We start from the raw sequence: 14948 nt of genomic DNA, 5'->3' as shown, positions 1-14948 counted from the left end.
AGAAGCTGAAATTTGAGTCCGTTTGACTTTTATTGATGACTGTCTCCATCCTGTTCCCAACCCAATCTGGACTCGCATATGACTGCCATCAAGAGGGAGTGGAACTCATATCTGACTGAAAAAGTTGACAAGTTTTGTTCTTGTTTCAAACACCGTTTTAAAAGCTGTGATTGATGCAGGAAGCTGTATTATTGAATTTTGAAATTCACTAGTCTATTCAAATTTTTGGTCAAGTTTAATTAAAATATATTCATGTATCAATAAAGTATTGATGGTTCAATATTTAATACTTTGACCGCCCGTTATTTATTCTACATTGTTACAAAAATGCACATGTCAAATAAATAAAAAATACATGTATTTCATTAAAAATTTGAAGTTGTCCCAACTTTTTTATTTATTTTGTGCAATATTCTGGCATAAAAAAATTAATTTAGCTACATCCCTGCACAAACAAACTTCATATAAAGTTTAAGTTGTTAGTAGGGATGAAAATATTGTCGAAATTGCAGTCAGTGTAAAAAAACATATCAGAAAATCTAATAAAAATATAGTCACTTTGAGATAACCATGCTACATAAAAATAACATACCTTGCATGTATGATATACTTGCCAACTTAAAAGAAAAAAAAAGCAAGCTAAAAAATACATCAAATTTTAATAACTAACAATGCAAATACACTTTAGTTTCCAAAAAACACAGAAACGTAAATAAAAACGAACTATACATCGCCAGACAACGGGCTCCTTAATAAACTTTTATGAATAATACAAAACAGACTCATGGAATCGCACTCAATTTAGATGAGTCCAAATCCTAAGAAAAAATAGCAAATCCACGAGTCCACAGCCCTTGTTACTTATTACATTCTTCACTAAAAAATATAAATAAATGTTTAAATTTCTGAAGTGCATTTAAAAAATGAATATTCTCTTTCATTTTTTTACTATTTTATTAATAAAAAATATCTTGAAAAAAAACCATACGTAGGACAAAAAAGAAAAGGATAAAAAAGTAGTGTTCGCTCTTCTATTAATAGAGTATTTATTAGAAAATAAATATAGGGATTTGAAAAAGAAAAACGGTTAATGCGAGTGCCATTTTTTCTTTTAATTTGTTTTGTTCATAATTTAATAAGTCGTGGGTGTATTAACTATTTAAAATGTAAAAGATTCTCCTCTTTAAGGCATTAATTCATCCCCCCCAAAAAAAAAAGAAGATCATATAACAGTCTGCTGATGTTAGGAATGGCCTTCTCCTCGCGCTTTTACACAAATCTCATCCCTTCTTTAAGGATGCATAGCCCAAGCGTTTTTTTTTTTCCTAATACATTACTATGCACTAACTTTTATTCAAGAGGCTCTTAATTTCTGATTCCTTTCTTTTCTTCGTTTTCCCTCACATAATCTGTCAAACACAGATGTTGCTCGTAATGAGGATGATAATATACAACCTTCCTTCTCTTAAACATATCAAGGTACATACACACACAGGAGTTAATAAAATATGGAAGAAATTGACCTTCTTCTGTCTGTTCCACTTAAAGAAAAGATGAATAATATTTATATATACCGGGAGGTGCATGGAAATCTGAATACTTATTAATGTAATAATAAATGAAGTTTGAGGGATTTAATTTAATTAGCTATAAAACCCAACAAACGGAGTCTCACTGGCTTACGTACAAGTCGAGAAAAGGACACGTGATTGATGATTTTCCATTCGCAAACTCGTAAGACGTCTCCAGGACTACCGTTTATCCTGTCAGCAAGCCCAAACGTTGAAAGGGAAAGGTATCAAACTCCAAGCAGAGAGGGTCTCCAGAAAACCAGTCTACTCTGTCAGCAAGCCCAAAACGTTGAAAAGGAAGAAAGACTCTTTCAAGAAGGCCAAACCGGAACCATGTGAGTTAACCAAAACAGCCCAGGCCAATTCCATCAAGTCCATGAGGACCCATGCAAGAGATCTTGGGATTTTACACCAGACTGTTCAGAGAGCTATTAATAAAGTGGGTGGAAAGAGCCCTGTGAGGGTGGAAATGCCACTTTTGACAGCAGCAATGAAAAAAAAAAAAAAACATTTCTTCCGTTGCAAGATTCTTTTGAATAAGTTTTTTAACTCTTTTTTTTTTTTTTGACACTTTAGGTTCCCCTATAGCACTGATCCCAACCCAGGCCTGCAGTGTCTGTCATTCAAACACCGAGTCCCTTAAAGCCACTGTCAGCCAGCACTAGGACGCTATGACAGAGGACTACATTCGCAGTGGGCAACAGGCTTTCTGCCACCGCCTGGAAACCATCATTGCCTCTAAAAGCGGCTACATCAATGATTAAGAAAGCTCATACACACAAATTATACTACGCAAATACATACTAATTCTATCGCTAATTAATAAATTATAAGTTCACTTTAATTAGACTTCATGTAAGGGTTAAAAAGGCCTCGTATTTTAAGGGGGGAAAGGGATTGAAGAACAAATGTATTCTCTAAAAAAAAGGTCTACATTTTTTTTTTAAATATACTGCAAAATTATAACCCAAACCAAATTGGAATTTGGGCACAACGGAATCCCTAATAGTTCAGACCGTGTCCCTGTCCCTCTTGGTTACGAGCCACTACTCTTGATGGGTATTAAAATGTCACAAGCAACTCCTTAACGACAGATAACCTACCTCTGAGTTATGTAACCAAAAGAGAAAGCCCTTTTTGTATTCAAATTTCATGGTTTTTTGAACTCTCCTAATGTTTTGGTAGAGCAACAGTGTTGATCCTCCTTCACCAAAGAAAAAAGAAAAAGAAACATCAAACAAAAGAATAGTTAGAGTCCCTTCTCAGTAACACAAATATATGTACACAGTGTACAGTAAGTTTCCCCTAACGTGAATATATGCATATATAATAAAATTTCTCAACTTTTTCATCTTCTATCACTCTACTAGGGTGTCTCACTTCCCGGGAAACTTCTTTATGCAGGATTCCAGGAAACAAGTTAATTTCATGGTCCTTAATTGGTCAGATGTAGTTCCACCAATTAGGCATAAGCAAGCCTTGTTGTATTACCATTACTCCATCGGACCTAAGAATTGTCTTTGAACTACATAATTATATTGAGTGTGGACTCATAACTTGATTTGATTTTAATGAAATAATGTAAAGACAACTCAAAACTAATTGGTGAAATGTTTAAATAGTTATATTTTTATTCAATATGTCCTCCTTTAGTAGCAATAGAAGTTTTTCCGGCTGCCAGCTTACATTGGCAGCTCTAGACGCTGAACACCGTATCCAGGTTGTACCACGCTGTCATAATGGCTACTCGAAGCGAATCCAAATTTGGATGAAAAGTGGGAGACATTCTTCTCCAATAAATCCTAAACTGCAAAGCCCAGCAAAATGAATCAGAGCTGGAGGAGGGCCACAGGGAGGCAGGCCAGGTGTCAGCTGAACTGTTGCTGCAGAAGTTTTGGTTCTTTTTGGCTGTATGTGAGGGGATGCACTCTTAGCTGACTTTTTGATTATGTACATAGTTAGTCAAAATGGAGATACCAACGGGTTCAGGAGTCTTCTCAGCACTGCCATCCGCGTGGATTGATCGGATACACTTTGCCTTTTTTGTTGTGGCTCTGAGATATGGGATACAAACAAAACTTGTTTACTTATAATTCAGACGTTGTTTGGTTGTGTAATGAAACCTTGTTACTAAGAATAAAGGATATAAAACTTTAATAAAATGTTACTGCAAGTTTTGTGATCCCACTCTGTATATGGAAAAATATGATCATGGAAAAGTTCATGCAGCATTTTGTAGTTACAAGTTGAATAGGTTTTTTTTTTATTTTCCAAACAGTTATCATTATTATTTTATTCTTGAAGAGAGAACATGAAATGATAAAGTTATCACAAGTGCACGTAGGATTTCCTGCTGGGTTATAAGTGTAAGTCCTTGTTGGACTAACTATGAGTAGAATTAAGGAACGAAATCGTACTAATTCATGTCTATATAATCGTGCACGGAAAACTGCACTGGAGAAAATTGCCATGGAAGAAAATTGCACGTATTTTCTTCAAAATTCATGATGAATAATGACACAATATAATTATTTATGACAAATATCTAAAGATATTTGTTTGTTCCATCCCCCCAAGGGAGAACCTTCAAGTGTGAGTAATATTATTGCAATACAATTTCCAAAGAATTTTTTCAATATACAACCTTCTAATAAATTGATAGTGAGGGTTGGTAAGGAAAGGTGGGGAGGGGGGAATACAAGCTTATGGCTTCTTAAAATATTGTTGAATATCCACCACCATCGGATTATTAAAAAAGCACCGACTATTCATCCATTATATCCAAGGAACCCCTCTAATACCAAAAAAATAGTTCCAAGCCCGCGAGTTGTGCGGGTACATGGGGGTACACTTGGATCCTTAAAAAACACATCTAAATCCTCCAATACATCCAATGAACCAGGATTACCTCCACGAACCTAGTGAACTATTTTTAGTTTAGAAACCTTTGATGTATTGGAAAAACGAGGTCTTGGAACTATTTTTTAGTCATTATCTTCCTAATTTTCTAAGCTTTCTCCCAAAATTTTAACAACCAGCCGTTTCATATTATTTGAATCTCTGATCATAAACGATATTTTATCATACCTGTCTGACATGCATTGTAGATTGTTTTGTCTCCCATCGTTATAGGATAAATATTTCCCTATCATTTGTATAATATTATAATTTTAAATTTTATTCTTCTCATACTCTACAAATGGCTCATCCCTAGTCATTTTTAAATTGAGGGTATGTGAATGAGTGAGTATATTTTTGGGTTAATTAATGTTGTCACAGGCAGGTTGTCTCTTTCCTGAGAGTATCTTTAATCCTACCCAAAGTTAATAGAAATACAAGGTTATACCATAACGCGTGTAGGACTTCCACCACTCTTTTTAATAGTGACGTCATCGAATATGATTGGTTTTGTGTTTTATAAAAATCTGTCTGTATTGTCGAGCAGTAATAATCAAATTGAAAATTCTACCAAGACCGATTACAGGATGGTCTACCCTTGTATTATCAATACTTAAGGATGTCATTTTAGTAATAAAAAAAAAAAAGGGGACGAGGCGTAAAGGGTGGAGCAAGACATATGGTACTACTGAATGAAGACCCTTGTTAATATCAGCATCTTTATATATGAAATATTGAGTAGTTACGTGTGAGTGTGCTCATTAATAACGGAGGGTAACACTGAGGAATTAAATTGGAAATTATTATTTATATGGAGTAAATTTTGTCTGTTCCTCGACTCCTAAAAACTACACTCAACACCGATTAATATCATCAGTAATAAATGAGGTTAAACAAATTCCAATAAATGGCAGTAATACTTATAACATTGTAGAATCTCACTACTGAGAAAACTACCCTTGCCTTACACAGTCTCTTACTTAATAACTTTCTAGAGTAAAATACATAGAGTTGCAAAATATATGACCTGGCAATATGTTAAAAATAAATATTACTCAATTTTTTTAAATGTTCTTTTAATTGGTCGGATGGAGTTGCATTGACTAAGTATAAATTAAGGCATTACAATTACTCCATCTGACTTAAGAATCTTCTTTGAAGTCCATATATATAAAGCATATTTCCTTCCTTCCTTCCTTCTGACTTATGCTCATTGAGTTCAAGAAAATAATTTATTCCTAGCACATTGTCCATTGAGCTAGGTCATTTCATAAACCAAAAAAAAATCATGGTAACCCTGACTTTTTTAAATATGTTTTTTAGAGAAGAGCAGCTAGCGATCATAAAGTTCTATTAGATTCTCTACAAGCAGCTATGAGAGATGAAAAAAAAAAAAAAATCATCCCACACTATATCAAGGCAGGGATTACTCCTTTGTCAATCTACTCGGAGTCTAACAAGGACTTACACAGATACCTCTCAAACAAATCAAGAGTGTTTTCTCTGAGGAAATTTGTTTATTGTGATAACCAGGCTTGTGAAATGAGCGCAAAATTGAACGCCATTCCATGAAACGTGTTAAATGAACCGAGAGCTGAAATGGACAGTTTTTTATTGGACGCTTAACATTGAACGCTAAATGTCAGATTTTAGCGTTCTGAACCAATAGGATTTACAAAAATTCAAGAAATCAAAGTGTATATACTTTTTTATTTCTTAAAATATGATTTAAAGGCCCTATAAAGCAAAGACAAACGCTTGGGAGACCTATTCTGTGGCAGCGGCAAAAAGCCATTTTTGAAGTATCATATGGAAAGTCAGAAATGTGGAATATATCCTCAAGCAATTGCTGTGTGTTGTTGGCCTTGTGGAGTGAGGAGGAGTCCTGCTGGAAGATAAAGTTTCCTTCTGCGTAGTTGGACTTGGCCCACGGCAAGACCACCTCTTTGAGGATTTCCTGGTAGAGTTTGCCCCCAATTTTCAGGAACCAATACTGGGGCATCATCTTCCCCCCACAATTCCCATCATGATATGGGAAGCTAGAAATTGTGGTTGACCAGCGTGGTCGTTTCTGGAGTTTTCGACTTATCCACCGGCCAGTTTTTCTTGTCGCATTGATGTTCTTGGTGGAAATCAAATCGGCTAGTATTTGTCTATTGGCTTCCATCTTGACAATGAATGAACCAATTTTAATCAGTTGTAGATCATTTAAACGCTACTATTCACCGAATTATTGTTTTTTTAGAATATTGAAACCCCGTTCTCAAATGAGTCCTCCCCATCACTATCAATATGGAAGTTGCGACTGCTGTCGCACAGAGTATATGGTACTAACTTATGATTTGAATCCGGAACGTAAAAGAAATAATGGCTGAACATGGAACGCAGAACGAAAAAAAAAACAACTCAGGTAGTAGAAATAGAAGATTGACGTCATTATACATATAATCATTATTAAGTATCAATCTATAAATTATTATCCAACTCAGGTAGTATAAGTTGAAGATTAACGGCATTATATACCAATATTAAATATCATTTTTATTATTATTTAAAAGGCTTATAAAGCTAAGACAACCACTTAGAAGACCTATTTTTCGGCAGTGGCACAGGGAGGCAACCGAGTGTGCACTTTTTGAAGACTCTTACCTAATATGAAAGTTCCAAATGCTCTATCTTAATTCGAACATATGAACTTGAGAAGATCAAGAATTTTGAATCATGGGGCCGAGGCTCATCATTTGGCCGCGAATATAAGCTAATGTGCCGCTAATAATAAATTTTTTTGCTGCAGTATAGTTCTGCTCGAACACATAGTTCCCCTCTGGGTAATTGGACTTCACCCAGGGCAAAAACCACCTCCTTGAGGACGTCCTGTTACTTCTGGGCCCCGATTTTTAGGCCTATTGGGAGCCAATATAGGCACATCCTTTTCCCGTCCCACGATTCCCGTCATATCTTGGTGGGTGGGAACTTAGTCTGACTGACCGGAGGAAACTCATCCACTGCGTAGGCGAGATCATTCCTGGAGTTTCCCTACTATTTTGCGGTACAGTTTCTCTTGTGTTGTTGGTGTGCTAGGCGGCTATAATTTACCTTTTGGCGTCCCTCTCGACAATGGATTATTCAATTTGAGTCAGTTATAGCTCAACTGATTGTTAATATTCACATTATAATTGTACTAAAAAATCTTTAAACCTAGATCTCAAATGAGGCCATCCTAACACTATCAAACTGGAAGTAGCGATTTGATGTCGTACAGTCTATATGATACCACCTTATGATTGGAACGTGAAACGGAAATAAAAGTTGAACACTGAACAAGGAAAAAAAAATTGAACGGAATGCTTACAAGCCGGGTGATACCCCTCAAAGTTATGCTAAAGTGGGAGGATCGCATTGGTCCCTTTGATTGCGGAACCACTGGATCGAAGTAAATGCATTTTATGATTCCGATTCATCGATAAATCTTTTTTCAAAGTAGGAGGAAGGAAAAGAAAGGATACCAAACAACACAAAAAATATTCCAACTGTCCCCCCACCCCCCCACCCCCAACAAGAAAAAAAAACATTAAAATATCATCATCATCGTAATACGAGAAATAACAAACATAGTACATTAAATGATTGATCCTCAACAATGAAAACTTTCTTTTTTCTTGGAAGTTATTTGGTGCCTTTGTTACATACATACATTGTGGGGAGGACTGGGTACTTTGATTATATATAGGTATGATCTTTCCTTCATGTGTTGACTTTCTTTGGTCATATACGAGGGTGGTCTGAAAAGTTTCCAACCTGAACGTGAAGATAGCAGCCCTTGTATATTAAAGCTAGTCATATCTATCTAGCATTTATTGACAATTGTTCACCAAAGATTGAGCCATTTTGGACGTGCAGTTGTTATGTAAGAGAGGCGTTGAGTGAGCTGATGTGAAAAAAAATAATTCTAACTTTATTAATATATTTTTCAACATAGTCTCCTTGTAAATCTACACACTTTTCAATGAGCCGGGTTACAAAGATTGGACGATCGTTGGGAGAAGTGTGTCGAGTTACAAGGAGACTAAGACGTTGAAAAATATAAATTGAGATTTTTTTTTACAAAAACAATCATAATGGGGATGGGATTTTTGAAGATATATATTGTAGTTTCATTCGGGTTTTTTTTTGTTTCATTATTTTTTTAACCGTCTTGTTTCTTCTTTCCATAGAGTTTCTTTAGTTAATTTACGTAGAGGGTGCACAAGAAGCTAACTATGCTGCCACTTTGGCGCACCCTCTTGGGCAATTTAGGCAGCTGACTTTATTTTTATGCTAGCTTATGAAGCTGGCACAAGATGGAAAAAATTGAATTAGTTGACGAATTTGTTGTCTCAAATATTTGGAAAAGGCTTGGAGCCCTCCATGGAATCCTCCTCGGGAGCGACGTTATAACAATTTCTCCAACTCTGGGACTCAGTGAGATGTTGGGCCGTAAAGTTGGGAGGGAGTTTGAGGCATCTTAAGATCATTAGAGGGAATGGAAAAGGAAGCTCTGGTCAAATGGGTCCAAGACAATTTTGACAATCATCTTACCAGAGTCTAAGCCTCCAAAATCGCCAGATCTGCATTCGATGGATTTTTTTGTGTGTGGCGTGACCGAACGACAAGCCAACCGAAGCCCTTGCAACATCAAAGACTAACTTAACTTTCAGATCAAGAATGAACCCAGAATTTGCCTAAGGACAAAGTGACGAAGGCCTGCTTGCGCTTTTGGCCTCCTATAGAGACCGTAATTGAGGCTTTAGGTGACTTTATTAAATACAATACATCTGAATCCATCAAGCTTTCAGAAACTGATTTTTATCTTTTTTTAGACTGATAACTGGATGTAGAGATAATTGAATTTGAAAAAAAAAAATCATTTTCATGAGACAGATTGCTTTTTGCAGCCTGTACGTTGAGTTTGTTGCGCAAGTAAGAATTATTGGCCGAATTATAAAATTGAAATTTGCTTTTTTTAACTCTGTCTGTATAATATAATTTCAAATCACCCATAATATTATCAGGCATCTTTCAGAATTGAAATTCTTGTCCAACAACGACAACAAACAATTTGTCTTAGATTAATAGATCTTAAGCATACAGCATTCAATTTTAATAAAAGGATTAATGATCCATATCCCAATACAAAGAACTAATTATCATAATAATAATATAAAAAAACAATCCTTCCCCCCCCATCCACCCCCTTTCCTTCTTCACCAATTAATGGGCAGTTTTCCTTTCATCTAAATAAGATAAAACTACATGTATACAGATACAAAAAATAACGTTTCATATTATCATGTTATATATTATTGATAAAAAGCTTTCATTTATCTGCTAAAAAATATATGTAAGTACACTCTAAAACCCATGTTGAATGAATAAATCCTAACTTTGAAATGTGCAAACCAAAAGGCACTGGTAGTTGCATGGAATTTTAGACTAAGGCCTAATATAGGGCTCAAATATGAAATTTGCACCCTCTCTCATATATATATATGTATAACAAACAACATGAAATCTGTAATTTTTAATACTTTTATTAAATAAAAATATAGTCATTGTACAGGGGCTTCCGCATGATTTTATTTGGGGGCGGGGGGATATTTTGTTTTAATCCAAAGCTACTTACAAAAAGCTTCAAAATCAAATTTCCAATAATAAATTTTTTTTGTAAGATAAATTGAATACATTTCAAAAATTCATAGCAATATTTGGAAAAAATTTAAAAAATCTATAGCTATTTAATAAAAATTTAATTTAAAAAAATTTCCATAAATTAAATTTTTTCAAAAAAAAAAATTAAAAAATAAACTTCCAACATTAAATTTAAGGAAAAAAAATTGAAAAATCCATAGCTGTCAATAAAAAAAATCCATAGCTATTCTATAATGATTAAATTTTTTATGGAAAACAATCATAAATTAAATTTTAAATATTACATTTTTTGGAAAAAAATTTCATAAATCCAGTTGTTCACAAAAAAATAAAATTTTTGCTTTGATATATATTTTCCCTGAATGACATTTTTTTAAGAATTTTTTTTTCAAAAATAAATTTTTTCCTTTATTTTCGAGTAAAAATTTTTCATCCTGACCAAAAGAAATTCTAGTAAAAAAATCAAACCATTAATTATCATGTTTTTTTTTATAGGGGGAGGGTTAAAGACCATCCCCAGTGCCTTCTTAAACGCCCCACTAGTGGGTTTTTTTCTTTATTTTTTTTTGGTAAAACTGAAAATATTGTCTTAAAAATTGAAATATTGATTTTTTGCACCTCTAGGGATTTAATATTTGCTAGCTTCATCACCAAAAGTGGTTTTTTTTTGTTTGACATTTTGAATGGATGTGTCAGCACTAATTAGATTTTTAAAAAACAATTTAATGTTATTGATTTTTTAATGATCTGTTTGTAATTGCATATAAAAGAAGTGAAAAAAATTTGATAGGTATTCATTTATTTAAGGCACATGTTTACAAATAAAGCCACAAGCATGACTTCTTTCTTTCTTTTTTATTGTAGGGTGGTTTTTTCAACATTTGTTTTTGATTCGATTATTATTATAGGAAAAATACTTAAATTCACAATTTTCTGAAAATTACTCAAATTTTTTGAAAATTCTACTTGAATTATAATCAAATCAATGGTAACGTTCCACCAATATTTTTTTAAAGGTGTGGTCTTTTTTAGTTTAATATTAATTTATCTATCGGGTGTAACTCCCGGAGTTGTTAAGCGTCTACAAACAGACATACATCCACATAACAATATAGAAGATTACTTGTCAAGAAATCCTCCGGGTGACTCTCTGCTTTTCATGCTGTTACTCAATCCTTCGATGTTTTCTCCTCAAGAATCACAAAACGATAACAGCTTGAGAAAAAAATAGAAGGAAGTACTTTAGTCTTTAGAACACTACTTGCCTGTCCTTGGTTTTTGAAGGCCTTTTATGCATAGAAATACTTATAGTCTAAGTATTTCCAGCCAGGGGCACTCAAGGAATGCATAGATGACCAAATTATACATCTTTCTACATACAATCTTTACACGGTTCGTAAAAGGAAGTGCACCCGGCCGAAATCCGTAGCTGAGTCGTAAGTTTACGAACCTCTACGATCCTACTTACAGATATTTGTATTTGATTAAGTACAGAACTTCCGGTAGTTTTTGTACTTTTACATATGTATATGTTTTGCCCACCCAAATGGGTTCGTCTAGGTGTAAATACGAAATCCGGCACTTCAAATTTCATAACTTCCCGTATATATGAGGACGAAATTGTCCAATATTTTTTATGTGGTAAAATATAGATCTACAATTTATTAGGACCCAAAATACTGCCATGGAGTGAACATCAGAAGATTTCAAGCCTATTTTAGGGGCAGAACACGGGTACACTGTTATGCTGATTTTGGTGAACATCGATCTAAATATATGCAATGTTGCGATCTCAAATATAACAGGGATTCACAAAAGAAGGGTTGCAGATCTGAGATATGATCAAGAGGAGACCAAAGACCTCAGTGGAGGGATTACAAGACAGGGTGTACAAAAGTAATTGGCTATTGCCTCCAAGATCATCATAAAATGAATTTAAAACTTCTAAAAACACTCCGTGCTTAATAAATTAAAAGTTCTTTCTAACTTATAAATGTACCCTCATACGAACTTGACTCGATCCAGCATTTCAAAAACTCGACCGATTATAAATCCAATACTATAATTAAAGTTTCTTGAATCATAACTAAACTATACAATATTCATAGTAATTTTAATAAAATTATTAAAATTAGTGAAAAATATTTTCAATTTCCTATGGATATAATCAATAATATTCGAAAGTATATCCTTTGATGATTTTACAAAATGGTATTAAATATATATATATTAGTTTTACAAAATTTTATATAAAAAATTAAAAATTTTGCTCCACAGCATAATTTGATAAAATGTCCTTTTCTTACAAAAGTTTTTTTCGTCCATGTTTTTTTTTTTTTCATATCAGTCATTTTTTTTTCAATCATTGTTTTTGTAAGAGGGGCTACATAAATTGACTATTTAAAATGAATCCCCCCTCTTTTTTATCCAAAGGTATATAATATATGTCCTACGAAGCGAAAGTGGCTATATCTACCTATTTTGCAACCTGAACAGGTTTTTTCATTATTCTTAGGCTGCCATCATTATTATTTAATTCTTAAAGACAGAACTTATAAGTATAAAAGTACCATACAAGAAATTTCGGGGCTTCACACCAGACTGTCGAGAGATCTATCAAAACAGTGGGTTTAAAGAGCCGTGTGTAGATGGAAATGCCGCTTTTGATAGTGGCAATGAAAAAAACCCCATCTCTTCCGTCGCAAGACTCTTTTGAATGAGTATTTCCCCCTCTTTTGAACTCTTTTTGACACTTTAAGCCACCCTATAGCCCTGATCCTAACTCCTTGACTACAGCTTTTGGTTGTTTGTCGAGGAAAACAGCGTCCCTCATATAAACACCAAAGTCAGCCAGTACTGGGACGCCATGAAAGAGGACTACGTCCGCAGCGGATCTCAGAACTTCTGTACCCACCTGGAAGCCATGATTGCCACTAGGCGAATACATTAATGATTATGAGAGCTTAGACATCTATTAATAGTGATAATTTTGTTGAAATTATGTAGTTTATTTTAATATATTATATCTTGTTTAATTTAAAAAAACTCAAAGTGTTCAGATTTTAATAGAGGACTCGGTATATACGGGTGTGGGACAAGTACTTTTTCCCCTGCTCTCAGGCCTCCTTAAACTGATCTAATAAAACATCATAAACAATTGTTAAATTGTCAAGATTACTACTTTCATTTTCGGTTTCTTTTTATAGATCACTGCTTATTTCTATGAACTATCTTGTAACCCTTTTCCACTCATAAGAAGACTCTTTTGATCAAAGAAGGACAGAATAACGAAAGTAACGTTTGAAAGAAAGGAATATACAATAAATTGTGAAGGATTTCCTTCATTTCAACTGCAGAGATTTTTTTTCATTTTCGCATTTGAACAAATAGAACAAAATGAATAATTGTTGGGCAATCTTTTAGAGTAACTTATATATACTAGAAAACAATTAATATGTAGGTTCTTAACATTAAATCAATACCTGATGAAGATGAGGGGTTTAGATTATAGTAGATCATAGAAGGAGAGATGGGATGATTTGGAGGAGGGAAGTGAGGGAGGTGAAGACCATTGAGTCCAATACCAGTGGATCGAAAGTCCATATTGACTTTTTTTTTAAAAGTCCTTTTTAATAATCTTTAGCTGTCTTTTTGATGTATCTTTGTTGCTTGCAATTATAAGACTGAATGACTATTACATGACGGTGATAATTACTTAAAAATAGTACGTTGCACCAAACACAAAAGATGAGAGAGAGAGGGAAGGGAGAAGTGAATCTCTCAAGTTGTCAAAACCAAACTAAATAAGGAATATGTAAGTTTGAAGAAGAATACTAATACAAAAAGTTTTATGGGAAAACAGAGTGCCCGCAATGGAGAAGAATATAAAAGGAGGGGGCAAAAGGAAGAAGAAGATCCCTTTGCATTCACAAGAAGAGGAGAAGAGGAAGAAAGGGGACTACTATGTACATTGTACAACTCCTAATGGGGGAGGTGTACGATGGGGGGAGGGAACTTCACTCGTCCTTTTTAGTGTTTATATGTAAAGGGTGCACAAGATATCTGCGTCGCGAAAATGAATTTTTTTAAACGCAAATTTCTCTTCAACCAATTAACAAACTCAAAATATAAAACCAGATTCTGAAAGCTTGATAGATTTTGATTTATTTTATTTAATTAAATTAACTCCAGCCGCAATTAAAGTCTCTATTCTAGGCCGAAAACGCTAGAAGGCCTTCGCCCCTTGTACCTTTGGCAAATCCTGTAATTCCTTCTTGATCTTAATGATAAGTTCGTCTTTGGTGTTGCAGGGGCTTCGGATGGTTTGTCGTTCGATTTTGCGCCATACAAAAAATACATCGGATATAGATCTGTCAAGTTTAGAGGCCAAAAGTCCGGCAAATTGAGCTTGAACCCCTTTTCCTTGGCTTTTATATCAAGATCTATATCCGATGTATCCAGATCAGTGACTTTGACTGGCCAAATTTTCAAGCAATAGTCCTGATGGACTTTCCTAGTCCCAATCACTTCAACCTTTGACCTCATCCACCATTATTTTCCCCTCAAAATTACCTAAAAAGCCCTTTAATTCCCTCATAATCTTATTATGTTGTCAGTCCCGGCGTGGATTCCAAGGAGGGATCTGTGCCTTTCCCAAATATATGGACAGCGAATTGGTAAATGGATTCCATTTGTTTCCAGCTGTTGAAAATTAGAGCAAGCTATCCTACAAAAAAAAAAATCACTGGCCTGTTTTCCCAAAAGAGCGTGCCAAAGTAGTTGCATAGATAG

At 34.3% G+C, this 14948-nt stretch overlaps 1 protein-coding gene across 1 annotated transcript in view; it reads right to left on the bottom strand.

Moving 5' to 3' along the window:
- Positions 1 to 13959, bottom strand: part of LOC121130465 (uncharacterized) — a 59352-nt gene extending 45393 nt beyond the window's left edge. The window contains exon 1 of the mRNA XM_040726210.2: positions 13640 to 13959. Within this exon, the coding sequence (XP_040582144.2) occupies positions 13640 to 13760 (121 nt within the window). The 5' untranslated portion in view covers positions 13761 to 13959. The remainder of the gene's footprint in view (positions 1 to 13639) is intronic.
- Positions 13960 to 14948: the final 989 nt, after the last annotated feature.

The sequence above is a fragment of the Lepeophtheirus salmonis genome, chromosome Z (assembly GCF_016086655.4).
Source record: "Lepeophtheirus salmonis chromosome Z, UVic_Lsal_1.4, whole genome shotgun sequence".
Classification (NCBI taxonomy): domain Eukaryota; kingdom Metazoa; phylum Arthropoda; class Copepoda; order Siphonostomatoida; family Caligidae; genus Lepeophtheirus; species Lepeophtheirus salmonis.
This window is presented reverse-complemented; position numbering and strand designations above follow the sequence as displayed.